This window comes from Trachinotus anak, unplaced genomic scaffold, assembly GCF_046630095.1.
Source record: "Trachinotus anak isolate AG129_WGS33_773 ecotype Australia unplaced genomic scaffold, CSIRO_AGI_Tana_v1 ptg000005l, whole genome shotgun sequence".
In the NCBI taxonomy this organism is placed as follows: Eukaryota; Metazoa; Chordata; class Actinopteri; order Carangiformes; family Carangidae; genus Trachinotus; species Trachinotus anak.
This window is the reverse complement of record NW_027273856.1, coordinates 23,169,480-23,187,807: the sequence shown is the minus strand read 5'-3', so window position 1 is coordinate 23,187,807 and position 18,328 is coordinate 23,169,480. Positions and strand designations below refer to the sequence as shown.

The 18,328-nt window shown below is 40.3% G+C and overlaps 2 protein-coding genes across 7 annotated transcripts in view; both read right to left on the bottom strand.

The window, feature by feature from the left end:
* Positions 1 to 5: 5 nt before the first annotated feature.
* On the bottom strand, positions 6 to 11,963 carry slc2a12 (solute carrier family 2 member 12). 2 transcript variants are annotated; one of them, XM_071479065.1, is made up of 7 exons: positions 11,822 to 11,882; positions 10,771 to 10,950; positions 9,332 to 9,449; positions 2,998 to 4,290; positions 1,785 to 1,907; positions 1,291 to 1,423; positions 6 to 1,182 (listed from the first exon to the last, which is right to left on the bottom strand). In XM_071479065.1, exons 3-7 carry the CDS (start codon positions 9,423 to 9,425, stop codon positions 1,086 to 1,088), a joined length of 1,740 nt encoding a protein of 579 aa, XP_071335166.1. In that variant the 5' UTR covers positions 9,426 to 9,449; positions 10,771 to 10,950; positions 11,822 to 11,882; the 3' UTR covers positions 6 to 1,085. The 2 variants fall into 2 exon arrangements, with proteins under 2 accessions (XP_071335166.1, XP_071335168.1); XM_071479067.1 differs by lacking the exon at positions 10,771 to 10,950 and having other exon boundaries at positions 11,822 to 11,963.
* Positions 11,964 to 16,671: 4,708 nt separating this feature from the next.
* Positions 16,672 to 18,328, bottom strand: part of sgk1 (serum/glucocorticoid regulated kinase 1) — a 35,907-nt gene continuing 34,250 nt past the window's right edge. For all 5 annotated transcript variants that reach the window (XM_071479060.1, XM_071479062.1, XM_071479063.1 and 2 more), the window contains one exon: positions 16,672 to 18,204. In XM_071479060.1, the coding sequence (XP_071335161.1) occupies positions 18,037 to 18,204 (168 nt within the window). In that variant the 3' untranslated portion in view covers positions 16,672 to 18,036. The remainder of the gene's footprint in view (positions 18,205 to 18,328) is intronic.

The following is an 18,328-nucleotide window of genomic DNA, read 5'->3' as shown; positions in this document are numbered from 1 at the left end:
TCTACTTTTGTTATCCTTTTCATTTGTCCTCATTACATGTTTTATGGACCAGTTTCAACATAATACCCTATATAATGGTTTTCTAAGATTTTCAATATGACAGACTTCGCAAATACATCTCTACATTTCACAACATGAAAAAAATCATGAAACGAAAAGTATCAAATTACAGATTAAAAAATGTGCAATTGTAATAGTGAAAAGGTCACAATTTTGGTATTACTGACAAAGGTTTTTTTAAAAAAAAGAAATACTTACACTTTAACAGCGCTAGGTGAGAAATTATTTACCCAATATTACTATTGGGCCTGAGGGGCTCCTTGATTTCTTGTTTTTCAGGATTCACTAACCAAACACTGGAGCTGAGCGTGTTCATTCATGATCACTGTCTTGATCATTTGTTCCATGATATGTAAATGAGGGGACAGAGTTCTTCCTGTGACTACTGTGGCCTTCACACGTGTCTGTGTCATTATGTAAGTTACAGTGTACAGTACATTACATTAGACAGGGAGCAGTATATAACTACTGACATGTTATAGGAATTAATTCACAATCCAAAATAGAACCAAATAGTGTTAAAATATTCTTTCATTTGATGTGATTAGTGATTAGCAAACTGTAATCATTCATCATATTGTCAGGTCAGAATGGAAAAACATTCATATGATTAAAAAACGATAGTAGTGCAGCTTCACTGCTAATTCAAAGGGCTCCATCTGTTCTGCTGGCTGGCAGGGAGTCAATTTCAATCCTGAAACGAAGGTGCAAAATGTCCCTTTCTGCACTGCCAGTGTACTGTATGCTTAAATAAAGGTAAAGAAGAAGCATATAGCAAGTATATATTTAAAAGAATGTTACATTCAATCTCAGTTGTTTACCTTCTATTGTTGTTTTTTTGTTTTTTGTTTTTTTAAAACAAGCAAGCATGAACCCTGAGCTATCCTCGATGGAGCAAGTACATCTCCATTACATGATGTGGGTAGGATGTATGAGTGGTACCCCAAATTCTGAACATCACGACTACTAATGTCTTTCTTGACTCTCCTTCAGGTGAGGTGTCCAGTTGTGACATGGTAAGGGACTCAGCGGTTAGTCGGCATCTCTGTGGACAACATGCTGCTGCTGATCAGGCTCTCCTGAGGCTGAACCTGCCCACAGAGACTCACCTCGAAATGCTTCCTGGTAAGCAGAGAGAGAGGAGAGATGGAAGATAAAGAGATCATTTTTTTCAAACTAGTTGACAAGCTAGATTGATGACATTGCAGTCATGTGTCAGGTGACACTCACTTCTTAGCAAGTTCTTTTGATATCTCCTCCAGTGTGCGACCTTTAGTCTCAGGGACACAGAGGATGACAAACACCAGGAGAACAAAGCTCATGGCAGCGTAGAGGAACATCACGTTAGGAACTCCAATCTTTTCTAGAAAAACAACAGCAAAGAAACAGATGTCTTCCAGCGTAACCTCAGTCTGCAAACTTATGAATTTTGCTTTCTATAACCTACTTGTTATAAAATTTTAATGTACAAGATGGACAAGAATGAACTAAACAAATTATGACTTGCACAAAATATGCCTTGGCTTGCAAAAACCTGTGTTGTCGTTAAAATAACTGTTCATCTGAAATTATTGTTTGAAGAACAGAAACCCGTGTGTGCTGATCTACTATTGAAATCTTGCCATCGTTGTCAGACATTTTCGGTAAAATTATTAAGCCTACATCCAATAAATTACAACCAACAAAACACACACACACACACACACACACACACACACACACACCAGTAAATGTGAGGAAGGTCATGGAGATGAGCAGGTTCGTGGCCCAGTTTACAGCTGACACCACAGACGCAGCCCTGCCTCTGACTCCCATTGGAAAGATCTCACTGACAACCACATACACCACTGGAGAAGAAAGAAAATAAAGTCACATTTACAAGGAATTAAGAGGTGATGGTAAAAAAAAAAGGTAGAAAGAGAAATAACATGATCCATAATAGCTTTGCCTAATTTGTATATTTTTGTGTGGAAATTTATAGGGAAGGTTTGAAGCTCTGAAGTCAGTGTTCACACTGCTTTTCTTGAGAACTGAAGCATGTCAATCTATACTAAAGCTAAGCCCAGTTATTGTGTGATAGCCACAGTTGCACTTGCAAGTTCCTGTAAACGCTATACTGGGGATACAGTAGAAATGACATGGTGTACTCTTTGGCCGGCAGGAAATTCCCTGCACATCCGTCTATACTATTCATCTATTTTTTCTGCAGACTTTGTTTGAGAAGTGAAACGTTTTGCTATATAACTCTGATTAATGTCGCTATGTGATTGTCACAAATGAGCAGTGTTGTTCAATGCGTTTACATTTTCACATTCATTTACTCTACCATGCAATGTCAGATTATTGTGAAGCTTATGTATGGAACACCACTTTTCAAAGTAAGCTGAGTAATTTCCTTGATAAAATAATAGAGGCATCAATTACCTCAATGGGATATAACATTAAAGATGTAGTGAACATTGGATGTACATAAATATGAAAATATAAACACATTGAACTACATTGCTTATTTGTGACAATCACATAGTGACATTAATCACAGTTATCTAGCAACAACATTTCACTTCACTCCAACTTCCTTGAAAAATTTCCCACCAACAATAACAATCCCCCAGCAACCAGGACCATTAGTATAGATGAACCGCTGCTCACTTCTGTTGTGGCTTAATTTGCATTTGTGTTGTGGCCTTTGCATTAATGTTGATGCTTTTTGTAATTGTGTTGTAGCTTTTGCATTTGCTTTGTGGTTTTTGCATTGTGTTGACCTGTAGGGGTCACTGTACACTTCACTCTTGGTTAACAACTGGTAATACTGGTTAGTCAAAAGACAAAGGCATGAGATAATTATGCAAGATAAATGAAAGATAGATTCCTGTGTGTGGGCATGGGTGTGTGCCAATGGAGTGGGTGAATAAACCTGAAGCAATGGGTGCTTACTTGGCCCGAGGCTAATAGAAAACGCTGCCACATACACCAGCAAACTGATCAATGACGCCCACTTCAGTGAGGCAGACACTTCTTTATGAGTCCTTCCTCCCGACTCTCCAATCCCATCATCCTCTTGGTTAGTTCTCTGTGCCTCCCCACTGAGCCAGTGGCTGGGGAGGGGAGTAGAAAAAATGTCACTGCTGTCCAAGTCTGTAGAGGTTCTGTTTAAATCCCACGGCGTATGTGTGTGGTTTGGTATCGTGTGACTTTTACACAGGCTGGTGAGGTGAGTGTGGCTTTGTAGTGTCAGTGTTCCGAGTACAGCTAGTGACATTCCCATTGCAACAGCACCCACACACAAAAAGCTCTTAGGTCCCACACGATCGACCAGCAACACAGCAGGGATGGTGCCAACTACTTTGACCACTCCGAACCCTGTGGAGGCCAAGGTTGCTGCAGCGTCGCTGTTGAAGCCTACACTGCGGAGAAGTGGTGAAGCATAGGAGAGGATGTTAGGCTGACCAGTAGCCTGCTGGAGGAAAACTAGAGCTACACCTGTTAGCAACCGGGAACGCAAGTTGGCTTTGGCACTGAACAGCTCCCAGAAACTGTGCTCTGCTTCCTCTTTTATTCCAGCTTGGATGTCTCTGAGCTCAACCTCTACATGCTCCTTAACCCCACCTCTCATTCTGGCCAGCACTCTCTTGGCCTGCTCCACCTTACCCTTTGTGACCAGGAAACGTGGACTGGCTGGGAGGAACACAAGTGCACCTATTTGCAGCAGCGCTGGGGGGATCACCAGTCCAAATGTATATGCCCAGCCATGGGGCACAGTAGCAAAGGCGTAACTGCAGCTGAATCCCAGCATTACGCCCACAACCAACATCAGCTCGTACAGTGTCACTAGCAGACCCCTCCTCTCCCTTGGTGAGATCTCTGCGATATACAGACATGCCGCTGTCCCCGACAGTGCTGTTCCCATGCCAATTATTATTCGGCCCAGTGTCAGTGCAACAAGTGAAGTCACAGCAATGAGCACAAAGGTCCCTGCAACCACCAGGGCGGCACTCAGGAACAAAGAGCAGCGGCGGCCGTAGCGATCCAGAATGGGACCTCCGGCAAGGCAGATGAGGAGAGCACCAAGCAGGTGGGAGCTGACCAGCAGTTCCTGTTCCCGGCAGGAGAGGGAGAGAATGCCACGCAGCTGCAGCAGGACCCCAGAGGTCAAGCCCATTTCATAGCCTAGCATCAGGCCACTCAGAGAGGCTGCTACAGCTGCTACCACCACCAACCAGCTGCAGCCTGCAGAGAGACAGAAACACATCAGAGAATACACTTAAAGATATCAGCTACCCTACAAAAGGCATGATCCCAATGTCCAACCTCAAGGATTTACCGTATTTTCCGGACTATAAGGCGCACTTAAAAGCCTTTAATTTTCTCAAAAAACGACAGTGCCCTTTATAATCCGGAGCGCCTTATATATGGATTAATTCTGGTTGTGCTTACTGACCTCGAAGCGATTTTGTGTGGTACACAGCGCTCACGGCGCTCTGTCAAAATGTTTTAGGACGACTTCGGTAAACTACAAAGCCACACTGCCTACAGCATTACGGCTACCGTAGTCAGGAGCGTCGCGGAGTAATACATACTGTGCTTCACCATAATATTACAGTGTGTGTGTATAAGGACCTATAAGGAGTTAATGTGAATACGCTAACGTTTGATTTAGCGTTATCAGACTGTGTTTTTTTTACGTGTTACAACCGAACAAGGTTGGGAGTTATTGTGAATACGCTCATTAACGTTTGAACAATGTTGAGAGTTATTGTGAACGCGTTTAATAAAGTTTGACTTATCTGACTGTTTTGTTTCGCTTAATGCGCCTTATAGTCCGGTGCGCTTTGTATATGAAAAAAGTTCGAAAATAGACCATTCATTGACAGTGCGCCTTATAATCCAGTGCGCCCTATAGTGCGGAAAATACGGTACATGTATTTTTTGCCACATTTTCCCTGGAGAGCAAACAAGAACAAATTGGCAGGTTCACAGCAACTATGTCAGCGTTTGCTGATATGAAGACATTATTGTCTTGAAATGTTATGTTATATGTATTTTCACATTTTTTGCCTCCCTCAGTTAAGGGACTTCAAATTAACCTCAGGCTCAAATTAACCTCAGTTGATGCAACTGAAGGCGTACTTTTAAATCTAATGTTTTCCCACTAAAACACCTCTTTTTTTGTTTATCTATCGCTATACCCTGATTAGCTTGTTGAGGGTATTTTCTTTCAAATAAGACATTTGCCATGCAGACTTTTTAATATTTTTAAACCTACATTGTTTACATTGGCTAGTCTCAAATGTGGAATGTGAAACTGATAGATCGAGGCATTGTCCCTTTAATTTAGTAGACATGGTCAGCCCTTCAGGTAGGCTTAAATGGCAGTTTAATTTACAAAAACATCTGGAAAATTTACATAGAGGCCTTACTAAATGATGATGTTTCCATCCTGAGTAAGAATTTAACAAAACTGATAAGTAATGCAAAATATGTAAAATATATATTCAGCATAGACAAAAGTTTAGCCAGTGTCATGCTCAAACGTCATACTAAAGCCCCATGTCAGCTAACATCTGATGCTGTAAGGCATTAAAGAGCAACACACTGAGTCTCTTTGAGATTCAGAAGAACTATTATGTTATATAGCTGACCTTATGCTATGACCCACCTAGAGTGGGGTCAACAAGATGACTATTTGTTCCCACTCGTGATCAAAGTGCTGTGGTCTTGTTTACAACTAATCAAGTTGTAAAGCAGCAGATGATCTTGCCTATAGTAGTTGTAATCAGGTTAAGATGACATGCAGCAGGAGGTGTGGGCCAGCATGTATAAATGCCAAATGTAACTTGTGTTATTGGTTCTATCCATTGTCAACAGACTGTGAAGCAACAAAGCTCCAGTGAAGGGAATTAGTGATACAAGGACAACATTAGATGAGATATGAATAACATTGGATGAGACAGAAAACTGACTGCATTCTATGTTTGGGCGTGACGCACCCAGGTGTCTTTGAGTTAAAAGCACAAATGTCAGCAATAAGTTATCAATGCATGCTATTCCACAAGGGGAGAAAAAAAAACAGGCAAAAAGGAATGGAGGATTTGGTAATTGCCATTAAGAGCATAACGTCAGAGGGAGGACCAGGTAAAAGGCCAGATAGCAATGATTGCAATATTTAAAAATGTTTGCCAAGAAAACTGTGTGCCATAACTTTTGGCAGGATCACAGCTTTTCTCCCTGTAGGTTTCCCCCAACCATGAAGTCGCCTTAACAATGCTGACTGTGTGGAATTAGAGGTCAGAGGTTCACAGGAGGAATGCTGAAGCAATCTTGTAAGCCATAGTACCTGTAAGACATGCATTGCCTGCGTGCATTGTCTTGCATAAATCACCATGAGCTAACAGAAATTCATTATCATTAGAGCCAGACAGATAGGGAAGGAACAAACAGAAAACTGGTGAGCTCAGCAAACAGGCACAGACATGATTATTTTCAAACTTATTAATCCATAACTGCTGTAAAGTTCAAAACTTTTTATTTGAATGTCACCAGTAATGATCCTTGTAACTGTTTCATAATTGCTGGCAACTTTCACATGCATTTTTCCTTCTTCACTTTGAGGGAAGGCCACAGCACTTAAATTAACATCATCATTTACTTGCTAAAGCAGCTTTATAATAAGCTGTAGACTTAAATGCTAATGTATTTAGCTGCAGCTGTCCTGATAATCATCCTAGTATGTAATGGATTTTCTTTTTTTTTTTTGTCTAATTTAATTATGATGGCGCAACATGCAGGAGAAACACAGACACAGCTGCAAACTGCAGGGTTTTGCCCAATTATTTGCCTTAACTGTTGCACTGCAACCCCCCTCAATCTTTCTCCACAAGTGACATAATCTAATAATGGAAATATAATATTTAAAATGTCAGACCATACTCGCCTGTACCAAGTCTTTCAATGACTGTGTAATCTACTTGTAGTTACATTTCTATTTGAGGTTTCTTACTGAAACATTAAAATAATATCAAGCAAGCAGCAATGTGGGGGCTAAGCAGGCCAGAGTTACCAGGGAAACCTGATGTCATTATGTCAAGGGTATGGTTGTAAGCACTTGGCTGAGGTATGACTTGATTTCTTGTTTGTCACATTTGCTGTCAATTTCAATTGGCTCTGATGGATGAACAGTTTTGTCAATCAAACAGTCAACAAGTAGGTTTTATCAGGCTTGGTATTGGGAACTACTGGGAAATGTGGTTTGGCCTGCCATGACTTGTTTAGGTGGTTTAATTTCAGTAACAATGAAGTCAAATTAAAGCACAGCCAGTGTACAGAAGGCAAAGTGTTTTATACCATATTTGCATTTTCATGCATCACAATCAAGCCCAAGTCTGCTACTATTACACTTTGGCAGCTGCAGTACTATCCAAGTCCTATTCAAATAAAAAACTTTTACTCAAAACTGTCCAAAACAGATTTATTTTGACTGCACAAGGCAAAAATGTCCTGAAAGTCCCAAATTTTCAAGACAAAGGGGTGGTTTTCTTGTACTTTGCCATGCAGGCGCAGCAAATTTATTTAAACCCTGATCACAATTATCAGCAAGAAAAAAATAATAATAATTTGACTAACACTGTAGTATTTACTGTACTTTTATCCAGAAATGCCCCAGAAAATTCTCTACTGTAACTCAACAGCGTAATTCTAACCATTCAGTTATCCACATCTTCTATCTATCAGCTCATGTTGAAAATAAACTAAAAAGATAACTGGTTAGATTAAGTTTTTATAGATACCCAGGTGTTATGTGATCAGTCTGTGTCACATTTTTGGCGATGTGCCACAAAGGTCAGAGTGACCGGTACGCAAGCATAAAAGCAGTCATAAACAACTTTTGGCTTCATCATTAATCAAAGTTTCAGAAACAGCTGATGTGAGGAGGTTATACATGCGGAAAACTACATGTTTGTTTTAGCTAAATAATCACGCTTTTCATAAATGTGTTCCAGGAAGCAGAGGCCTGTACTATGAAGCAGGATTTGTCAACAACCCAACTACTGACCAATCAGAGTACTGGAAAAACTGAGTCATTCCTAAAGGATCCTGACAGGGACAGAGGAGTTTACAATAAAGTGACAAATAATAAAGAGCAATATATTTTTATAGATCACTAGGATGGTTTTGCTCTTCTAGACTTGCATTTGTCCACTCTGGTTTTAAAACAGAGCTTCTAACAAGGGCAGGGAGAGTTTATAAAATTAAACTACATAATAACTATTATAGTGTCAGTTTACTTGGATAAATATTCTTGAATCCTGACAGGATTTCTGACAGTGTTGATTCTTGACTTTGCAACAATGAATGGAAATAAAAACTAAATCCTCTGATGTCTTTTATTAGAAAAAAACACACTGATAAATATTTCCCATGATTATAAGTGAACATTTCAGTCAGACTATGATCAGATATTAACTACTACTAGAGTCTGACATTACTTTTTAATCTGCATCACATTTTCATATTAGTTTGTTCATAATCAGACAAACGAGCAGAAATAATTTCTCGTGTTTCTTTTAAATTCTAGTTTGTTTACATCTCACCTTATTGAATATCACTTTTGGAAGTTGCTGCAACCAAATTTACCTGCAGGTGTTTCTTCTCATATCTCATTAAATGCTTTAATCATGGTTCTGAAGACGTTGCTTATAATTGAAAATTTTGCCCAATTTCACATGAATATGCTCATAACCAAATAAGAAAACCTAGAATTAACTGAACCAAATGATAGCCAGTTTCATAGTACAGGTTATCCAGGATGAGCAATGTTAGGTTCAGTGAAGTCAGATTATGAAGATATCCTCGGTATATTGAACCTGCTTTGTAGTACAGACCTCAGGTTTGCTGAGTTAACTGGACGACTTTGCAGAGCAAAACTCAGAGCAGGACTTTTTACATCAGTCCAAGGTCCAGATTTGTGGGAAGTGTATTCGGAAAGTTATCTTAATAACTCAGTTAAGCTGCTTCTTGGAACAGGCCAAAGGTCAGCATTTAAAAATATTGATTTTCAGTATAATCAAATTTTATATTAGACGGATGTGTTTATGGAGGCTCATGGAGGAAGCTGGGGAATGTAAGCTTTCGGGAGGTGCTGTACCACTTTACCTGATATACCACCCTCCCAAGACATTTAAATTAAGTAAAAGTTAAGCTCTAAAGAAAACACTGACATACCTATGACAATTATACGTCATTAAAAAATGTTATTGGCATCTGTGTGTACCTGGGCCTCTGGCTGGGGCCTGTTTCTGGGTCTCGGAGGACGGGTTGCCTGGGAGGCAGGAGGTCATCTTCTTGGTCTCGCTGTTCGGGTCCATTGTCAACCACCACTAACAGTAGGCCTAGGTAAAATAGACAGACACCGACACATTAAGCCAACTCTTTATGCAAAGACATTAAAATGTTGTCATACCAGACCTCAATTGTGCACTGATGGATACATCTAGAGGAAAATTTCCAGTTCTTTTGGGGTAAAAAGGGTGGAAATCACGGTCTTATCCTCAGATGCCAGTGCAATCAATTGTACTTTACAGTGAAAAATATAAACACATTTTCCTCCAACGCCCATTTTTTTATTTAATTAAACAAGCCAAAGTTCTAAGATGTTAAATGCTGTCTTAATGCAAGCACCTATACAAGAACTCTGCCTAAAAATAGACAAAAAAATTTCAAAATTTTGATTTAAATAAATTTTACAGATGACAACAAGGTAAAAAGATTGACAACACATTTGGTGCCAGGTGCCAGTACTTGGTTCTATTTTGATCCTTCCCATGGACAAAACGCAAGAGGTTTCAGTTCATTCTTGTGCAAAATGCATGTCCAATATATCTCTGAATACAGGAACATCATGGGGAAACAGTGTGCTGTTCAAGTTTTATTCAAAAGATCTGATCTAATTATTCTTCCAAGTAACCATTTTCCAAGAGACAGCATAAACCAGTCGTGGCACAGGTTGAAAAGAAGGTTAAAAATAACTGTCAGACCAAATCTTGGCAGTCCAGGGTTAACCATACACCAACTGGTGCCTTTTGATGGCCCTGGAGACAAGCAAGCCTTCAAATGAAAGCCGTGTCGTAAATACCCGCTCTTTGACTCTCACAATGGACATTTGCAGCTCTGCGACAGAGCTATTGAGTGAATTTGGAAGTACTTTCCAAGGCTGTGTTATTTTTTTTGCAGTGTTAATTACTGATCAGATGAGCTTTTGCGTATATCGCCTCCTTATGTTTTCTTACTTTCTTGCGTGTGTTTAGCACACCGAAACATATTTGGAGACTGTGCCCCAGCTGTCATCCTCAGAGCCCGTGCCCACACCTGCGGCAGCATCTTACAGGTTGCCACACTGTAGACGATGGCTAAATAGGACCACCTCTGTTTTGCTTTTGTTTTTGTTTGTCTATCCCCCTGCAAAACCCATGACCATAACTAAGATGCTGCAAGGTCATTTTGCGGAGGCCAGAAACCACAGACTGCCCCCCGACGCCCCCCTCCAAGAAAACATAACGTGTCTGCGGCAAAGGCCAGCGCTCACATCCCCCTGACAGACACTGACTTCGAGCCTGGGCTCGTCGAGTATCCACATGCAAATGAAGCGTGTTTCGCCACATGAACAAGAGCTGAAGTCGCGGAGACAGCTGTACGCAGGGACACTGCTCCTACCTGACGCCCCAGCTGAAGTTTTGCTGTGAACTCAGAGTCGGGTTTGTCGGTCCATTCGCTTGTTTCTCCTCCGGGCTCCGAGAGACCAAACTTTTCCTCCGCTCCCTGCTCCCCGTTCACTCGTGTCGGTGCACGCATTCGGCTTGTTTTGGTTGGGCACTTGTTAAACCCCGCCCCCGTCTGCCAAGACCACCAATAAGAAACAAGGGTTCGGCTTTAGAAATCCCAACGTGAAGCCCCATTGGTCCAGACGTGTCTACCAGGTATTGCCTGTAGAATTATGTATTTATAATAGAAACAATGTATTCCTGTCAGCTAATATTTCTCTATTGCAAAGCTCTATAAAGAGTTACTAATGGTCTTTTCTTTCTCTGTGCTGTTTTGTACAGCGTCCAGCTGCGGTTATGGCTCATTATAAACTTATTGTTTGCTGTGATCATCACCATAAGTCAACCGGCAATAAAATACACCTGCGTCAATAGCGCTGGTTCGCTCTTGCTGCATGTGAAAACAAACGGAGCGGCCACATGCTGCTTAGCTCGGTTCCCATGCCCTGTTTCTATGAATGGCGCAAGACTGACCTGTCACACCTGCCCCTGTTGCTTCACATATGACAGAATGTACCCTAATGTGCCTTGGCCTACTTCTCCAGAGATGTATTTAGATGTTGGCCTATAGGATCCAAAGTTTGACCTGTTTTGAACCACTGTCATCTGATCCTCAGTTAAGTTTGTCAAAGGCGTGTGTGTGTGTGTGTGTGTGTGTGTGTGTGTGTGTGTGTGTGTGAGTGTGTGTGTGTTATGCAATGACTTGGTAACAGAGATAACTATGGGCGGCCTACTTGTCGGACAAGTCATTGATTTCTTATCTAGGTGGCGTGAATATCACAATGGAAAGCACTGTCATCATTTTAAGTCCACAAACAGAAATCACGCGGTTTCTGGGCTTCTTTTCTTCGTGACGGACAGTCACTTGTTTGGCGGTGGACTACCCTCATAAACCAGGTGAAATAGCTCTGTTTTATTTGAGGATGAAAGAAAGTTTTACTCACCAATCTAGCTGCGAGAAAATATTGGCAGCATCCTCGGTAGACGCACCTACGCAGCTTAAAGGCCGAGTCTGCGTAATGTTCGTTCATGCAAATAAAAACAAATTAATCGATAAGTTTGTTTTGATTTGAAGCTGACAGTGGTGGAAGAAGTATTCAGATCTTTTACCAGTAGAAGTAAAGCAGCAGTGTAAAAAAAATACTCCCTCACAAGTAAAAGTAATGTATTCAAAATTTGACATAAGTAAGAATAAAGTAGTATCAGCTCAAGTTTCAAATGATAAATATTAATTATGCAACAGAATGAGCCTAGACAGTATATATACTGTATATTATATAATTAGATCATTATTGACGCATTAATTTGCAATAAGCATTTTATGTTATATGTTATGCTGTACTTTTTACTTAAAAAGTGTACATACAAGTATGCCTGACTTGGGTACAACACAACACACAACAACAATGTTCTTGTAATAGACACTAGCATCTCTAAACAGTATAACACGGATGAATTTTACCTGTGCACACATGATCACATACACAAGGCCATTCATAGACACACACGCTCTTTTTCTCCCTGCCTTTCACCATCTCACACACAAAGCCACGCTGAGGACCACGTGAAATTTGTAGGAAAACCACCATGTCATTGCTGTGGCTAATAAATGTCTGGGAGGTTCAAGTTCTGCAATAGGTTGTCAGGACTAAGGTCACGTTTCACATGTTTAAAGTGTTGAGAGACAAAGAGATAGTAGTGTAACAAATGTGACTGCACAGCTGTAATAAAAGTGCACACCCATACAATGAAACTGAAAATATCACCACCAGAAACAAACCAATGCATCTGCTGTAGCCAGTGGAGAATAGTCATAAAAGATATATGGGGGAGAACTAGAATGATTCCGGCTGAACATTTCATGGAACCTCTCAGGGATATGACATAATTGCACTTATATTATACCACTGTACATTGGTACACCTAATTAAAACGTATGCAGTCTAATACAACAGCCCTGCAATAAATCTTCCTTCACAATGGTTATGGTGTTCAGTTTGAGTTGAAACTCTTTTATGGAGGTGCTGAGTAAATTTTATGGTTATTTTTGGAGGCTACAGGTGAGAGTGCTGTTGTAGTGTAAATTATTGTGTCACGGGTGTTTCTGTTATTATTCGATCAGGCTAAATAACAGGGACGCCTGTCCGTATAATGTAACACAGCTGACGAAAACTCAAACAACATTTCACAAAACCCAAAACTGCCTCAAACTAAACGTGAGTGTGGCTAAATGTGAGGTAGTGTTGAGTGTTGGAACTGCCGCCACAGAATAGAAAACATTTTTTTTTTTTTTTTACACAAAACAAAATAAACATGTTAACGTAACCTCTGCCATTAAATAAGTTATCTTAATTCAGATGATTATCTAGAAATGATACAATATACTCTAACCTATAAACAATGTTCCATCTAGTTTTCATACAAGCTGCATTAAATTCACTGCAGTGTCTTAACTACTGTCTATTGGTCAAATTCTGGCAATGTTTGTTACTGATAGTTCAGCCTGTGACTCTTAAACTACTCAGTATCCTGATGACCTTCATGTCCCTCATTACTATCAAGTAGACGTGAAAGCTTGGCTTGTACTTTGAGGAAATAAGTTCAGGTTGTCAGATTGGTAAATTATCGTCAGACCTCTTTAAAACTGTGCACCCCTGACCTCTTGTGGTCCAAGTCGGCACTTTCTGAGAGAATATTCAGTCTGTCAACAAAGGAGAGAGACAAGAGAGATTAAAGCACCTTCATTGGATCTGAGGTCTGATAGTCTGCCAGACCAACTTCTCAAACACTGGAATCAGATACACGGGAGCTGCCTTGAACTGTTGTTTGGATTTTTTGCTTTTTCCTTCTCTAACTGCATTCGCCATTCAAATGACACGGTTTTTAAATGATTTTAAAACCATTTATGCAAATTATTAAAGACAACATCAATAGATTTGACTATCAAATTTAACACTGAACATAACAGGTATCTCAGGCTCACTAATGGGTTAATTTATTATTGCAGGGCACACACTGCCACTCATAAATGAGAATATTATGGGATACTACACAAGAAAATATTGTTATGCGGCATCCAGTAGGTTTGTAATAGACTCACTGTTGACTACCACATACTGTCTATAAATCTTTACATAAATATTATCGACTTTTTTCTGGGTGCAGTCAAGCCTGGAGTGTATGTCCTGAAACATGCACAAACACAGTGCAGGTTAACAGGTCAGCCACCTCCTGCACTGAAAACTGTGGGGGAAAGACAACATTACAGCACCATGACGCAGAATCTCATGTTACACAATGTTGTATGGAGAAAAATATTAAGACATACATTTACATACAGGTGAAGACATTTTCCTCATTAACTTTTAGAAACAGTTAAATTAGCATTTATTCAGGTGATTTTGCATTTGTTTTCCATTTCATATAGGAAAATGTGACCTTTCTGTTCCTGGAAATGAAACCAAATAAGTTACCTGTCAGATATCTCGGCCTTCTTCTCACCCCTTTTAGAGACTGAGTAACACCAAAAAAAGATCAAGAGAGGCACAGTGGAATAAAGATCACAGTTTCTGACCAGTTTCAGCCATCAGAAAACATGGCGTTACTGTATGAAGAAATGAAAACAAGTAAATGAAAAGATTACAAGGCCCTGCAGCCAGCTGACTTCTTTTTAACTCTAAGGAATATGGGAGTCCTGTGGTCTGAGAGTGGAGAGCACAGGATGGAGTATAATTTTGAATTTCAGGCCCTTTTGTACAAGGACGAGGCCTGAAAACATAACATCACAATTACAGTAGCCAAATCTAAGTTGAAGACTCTTGGAGGGAAAGTTCTTCAAAAGGGCTTAACCCCCAGTATGCAATTTGAGGGGGGGATGAGGCAGGTCCCAACCCCCGTGTTAACAAAATGATCAAATCACACCCCCTTGTTGACCTGTCACTCCCTCTCTCTATCCCCTTGCAGCAGAGAGAGTGCAGGGGCAGAGGGGTTGTTTATTTGAGTATGTAAGTCTAGTCTGCCTGACTCATTGATCCTTTAGCTGACTGATGTTTGTGCAAGGTTAGAATCTATGGCCCCGAACATGGCTCTGAAATATCAGTAGCCTAACTGTGTTGTGCATTGATGAATCCACGGTGCTGTCCGTGGTGCTGAAGTAGCAGACGGGTTTGAAAATATTCCTTTCTCTCTCTGAATGTTAAAATGGCAATTATGTCAAATCCTTATCATCTGCCTCCGCTGTCTGTGGGGAGTCTGTTTCCATCCCCTCTCCCCAAAGATCTGCCACCCCTCATGTGTCCACACGTCAGTCAGCTCAGTCAATTAAAACACAAACAAACTCATGCACAGTGTCTGTGATATCTCTCGTGTGAATTTTGGCATCCTCAAAATGAGCAGCTGGTTTTCTTTATCAGTTCAAGGCCTGGCCAGCAGATGGTAGTGCAAGACTACGGTAGTTGAGCAGATCTAGAAACAATGCAGCGCATTAGCCCAATATAATTTTAAAGACAGAGTACAAACCACATAAGAGCTAATAACAATTGTATAGTACATTGATGATATCCGAAAAAGTCCTTACTGTTTCTCCTCATGTGTTAACTTTTTTGTATTATTGATTGTGCCTCTATCTTTAGTATTTACAAGCAATAAGCATTATATTATATATATATATATATATATATATATATATATGTTTTATTTTCCAATACTTTTACATGGTTTTCCCTTTCTAGAGATCAAAAGCAGTGGGCAACAATAACAATGATAATGGTAAAAAGTACTGTGACAGCAGATAATTTAGTTTTGAAATAATAACGGGACATATATGCAACATGTTCGGTGGAGGTCAGTGATCTGAAGAGTCTGTGATCTCAGGTACAACAAACATACAGGCTTTTAGATAGGATATCTCAAAAAGATGCTAGGAGGATTTTCTAAATCTAAAAAGCACTGATGCTCTGTAATGACTTCCACTCAATTACAGTTCAATCCATAAACATTCTGCAGCCTGTTTGTACTGGATTTACTGAATTTACAAGCAATGTCTTAGAGCAACAATGTCAAACTGTTGGCTGGACACGTCCATAGAGTTAAATCTTTTCTGGGTGTCCACCAGGTCAGTTTCCTCACAGTCCTTTTATAATGTAAATCTTTGTGGGGCAGGAAGTTAAGAGGTCAGAGGTCATCTACATAATAACCTGCTGGATCTGGCAGATACTCAGCAAATACTTCAGCAGACACTATTAACCCTGAGCACAACCTTAAACTCCAGCAGGACATCAATACACCACACTACTGTAACCTTACTGAAGAAATCATTTATCCTATTCGCACTTGATTTATCAATCGTTATTTTGTATCAAAAATCAGTGCTCCTCCAGCGCAATGTAAAGCTTCTCTGCTGAACTGGGTTCACTAATATCTTTTTGTCCTGGAGTGGCCTTATCAGTCTATCTGAGATCAGCCAATAATTTGCCCGTGAATTGAGCCATCCATGCACACACACACACACACACACACACGCACACACTCACCCACTTGGACGTCACATTCATTGTTGTGTAAGGCTGCTGACGCATGAAGGGTGGTTAAAGTCCATTCGGCACTAATGTGGGACGTTTGGCAGAGGTCAGTGGCTCAGGCCCTTTCCAACCAGGACTGGTAAATGTTTATTCTTTAAATTTTTCATATTTACTCTCTAACTTAAAAAATGCTGGATATTCACAGCCAATGTTAACAGAAGATTAACCTGCACATTTCAGATTTCAAGAAAATCAATAAAATGAAGCTGTACCAGTTTGTAAGGTGTAATAAAGTTAAACTTTTATTGCAAACCAAACATGGTCACATAAATCTTAAACAATTTTACAATTTACAGTACATTTAACATGAATTGTTACATATACATATTTAAGCATACCTTTAGTCATTTTTTGTTCAATATACATTAAAACTAGTACACATAACTCCAAATATACAAACAAACTTAAATACCATCAAACTGCATAACAGCAATATTAAAATGGAATGTTCAGTTTCGATGTAGTCAGCCTGTCTGCAGGCTGCCGTTACATTATTGTGAGGCAAATGGAAGACTATATGAGGGGGACACAGTTGGCAAGCAGAACTACACAAACACCTCTGAACACGTTACTGTCTTTCTCACCTAGCAGCAGTGCTCTGTCTTTCTCCCGCTCTATCAGCATTACCGTTATTGTTTTATGTGCAAATGACGATATGAAACATCAGTTGAGTTCCTACATCTCATGTGTTAAAGACAGAGGAGGTGTATGAACATTTGGTGCTACATCGTTCCTCTCTGGTGACTTAAAAAAAAAACCAAAAAAAAAAAACGGGTGAAACTGTGACATTAAGTTTTGACACAGACAAACCCAAAAGAGGTGAATTCTGATGGAGAGAAGAAAAAAAAGGCACCTTTGAGAGAAATAAAAACGTCCCCCTCTGTAACATTCAGCTTCAAACGACTCCCTTTTCAAACACGCGGAAAAGAAATGAGAAGAAACTAAAGCACCAAAATGAATGTCATCTCCGAGCTACTCATTCAGACTCAACAGGCAGCAGGTCCCCATGGGTGGTAGACAGGATCTCAAAAGAGAGAGGATGTTTCGCTACATAGATGAAGATGGAATTCCTTTTCGGGGCTGGTATAGTATGGCCCAGCCTTCCTCTTTTGAGAAAAGGTGGTAGTTGGTGTGTGTGTGTGCTTGTCAGTTGTGGCTTCAGGATCGAGGGGGGCTTTTAAGCTGCCTGAGCTATGTGCAAAGGACCTCCACTATCAGGTTAAAGATGAGCAATCAAAGGCTGAAGAGGGATCTTGGTTTGTGTCCGCTGTGGAAGGTTGAAGAGTTTGTGCGTTGGTAAATCATGGAAAAATGGAGGATTACAACCCCAATGGGTCTTTTTAATGTCAGGCATCCTCTTGTAGCAAGTCTTCTTAAATGCATTCAAGAGTTGGAGAAATTGTGGAAAGTGCACATGTATAAATTTTTGTAGATGCAGAGTTGTTGCAGGGGTTGGTTTGAAAATATCCATCATCCTGATGGGAAATGTAGGGTGGGGTCAAGATGCAGATCCACGGACATGCCACAGTTCATGTCCTGCAAGTCTAAACTGGTGTCCATTGAGTGTCTGTTTTTAAATCCTATAGGTAAGAGTCCATAGAAGGGGCATAGGAGAAGCCCACAAAGGCCTCGGCAGCCTCTTTGATGCTGGCTGTGACAAGTGCACTGTCTGGGGAGCAGCCAATGGAGCTGGGCACCGGCTCATCTGTGAACTCCGGATCAAAGTGCCGCAGGTCGTTGGGTCCTGTCTGGAAGCAGGACGGGGTAAAGGAGAAAGGAGAAAACAGGGGATTAGTCTGGCTGTAAAATACCAAGCCATAATTGGAAATGTTTTAATTCACAGCGTACATGCAACAAATACTGAGAGCTGAG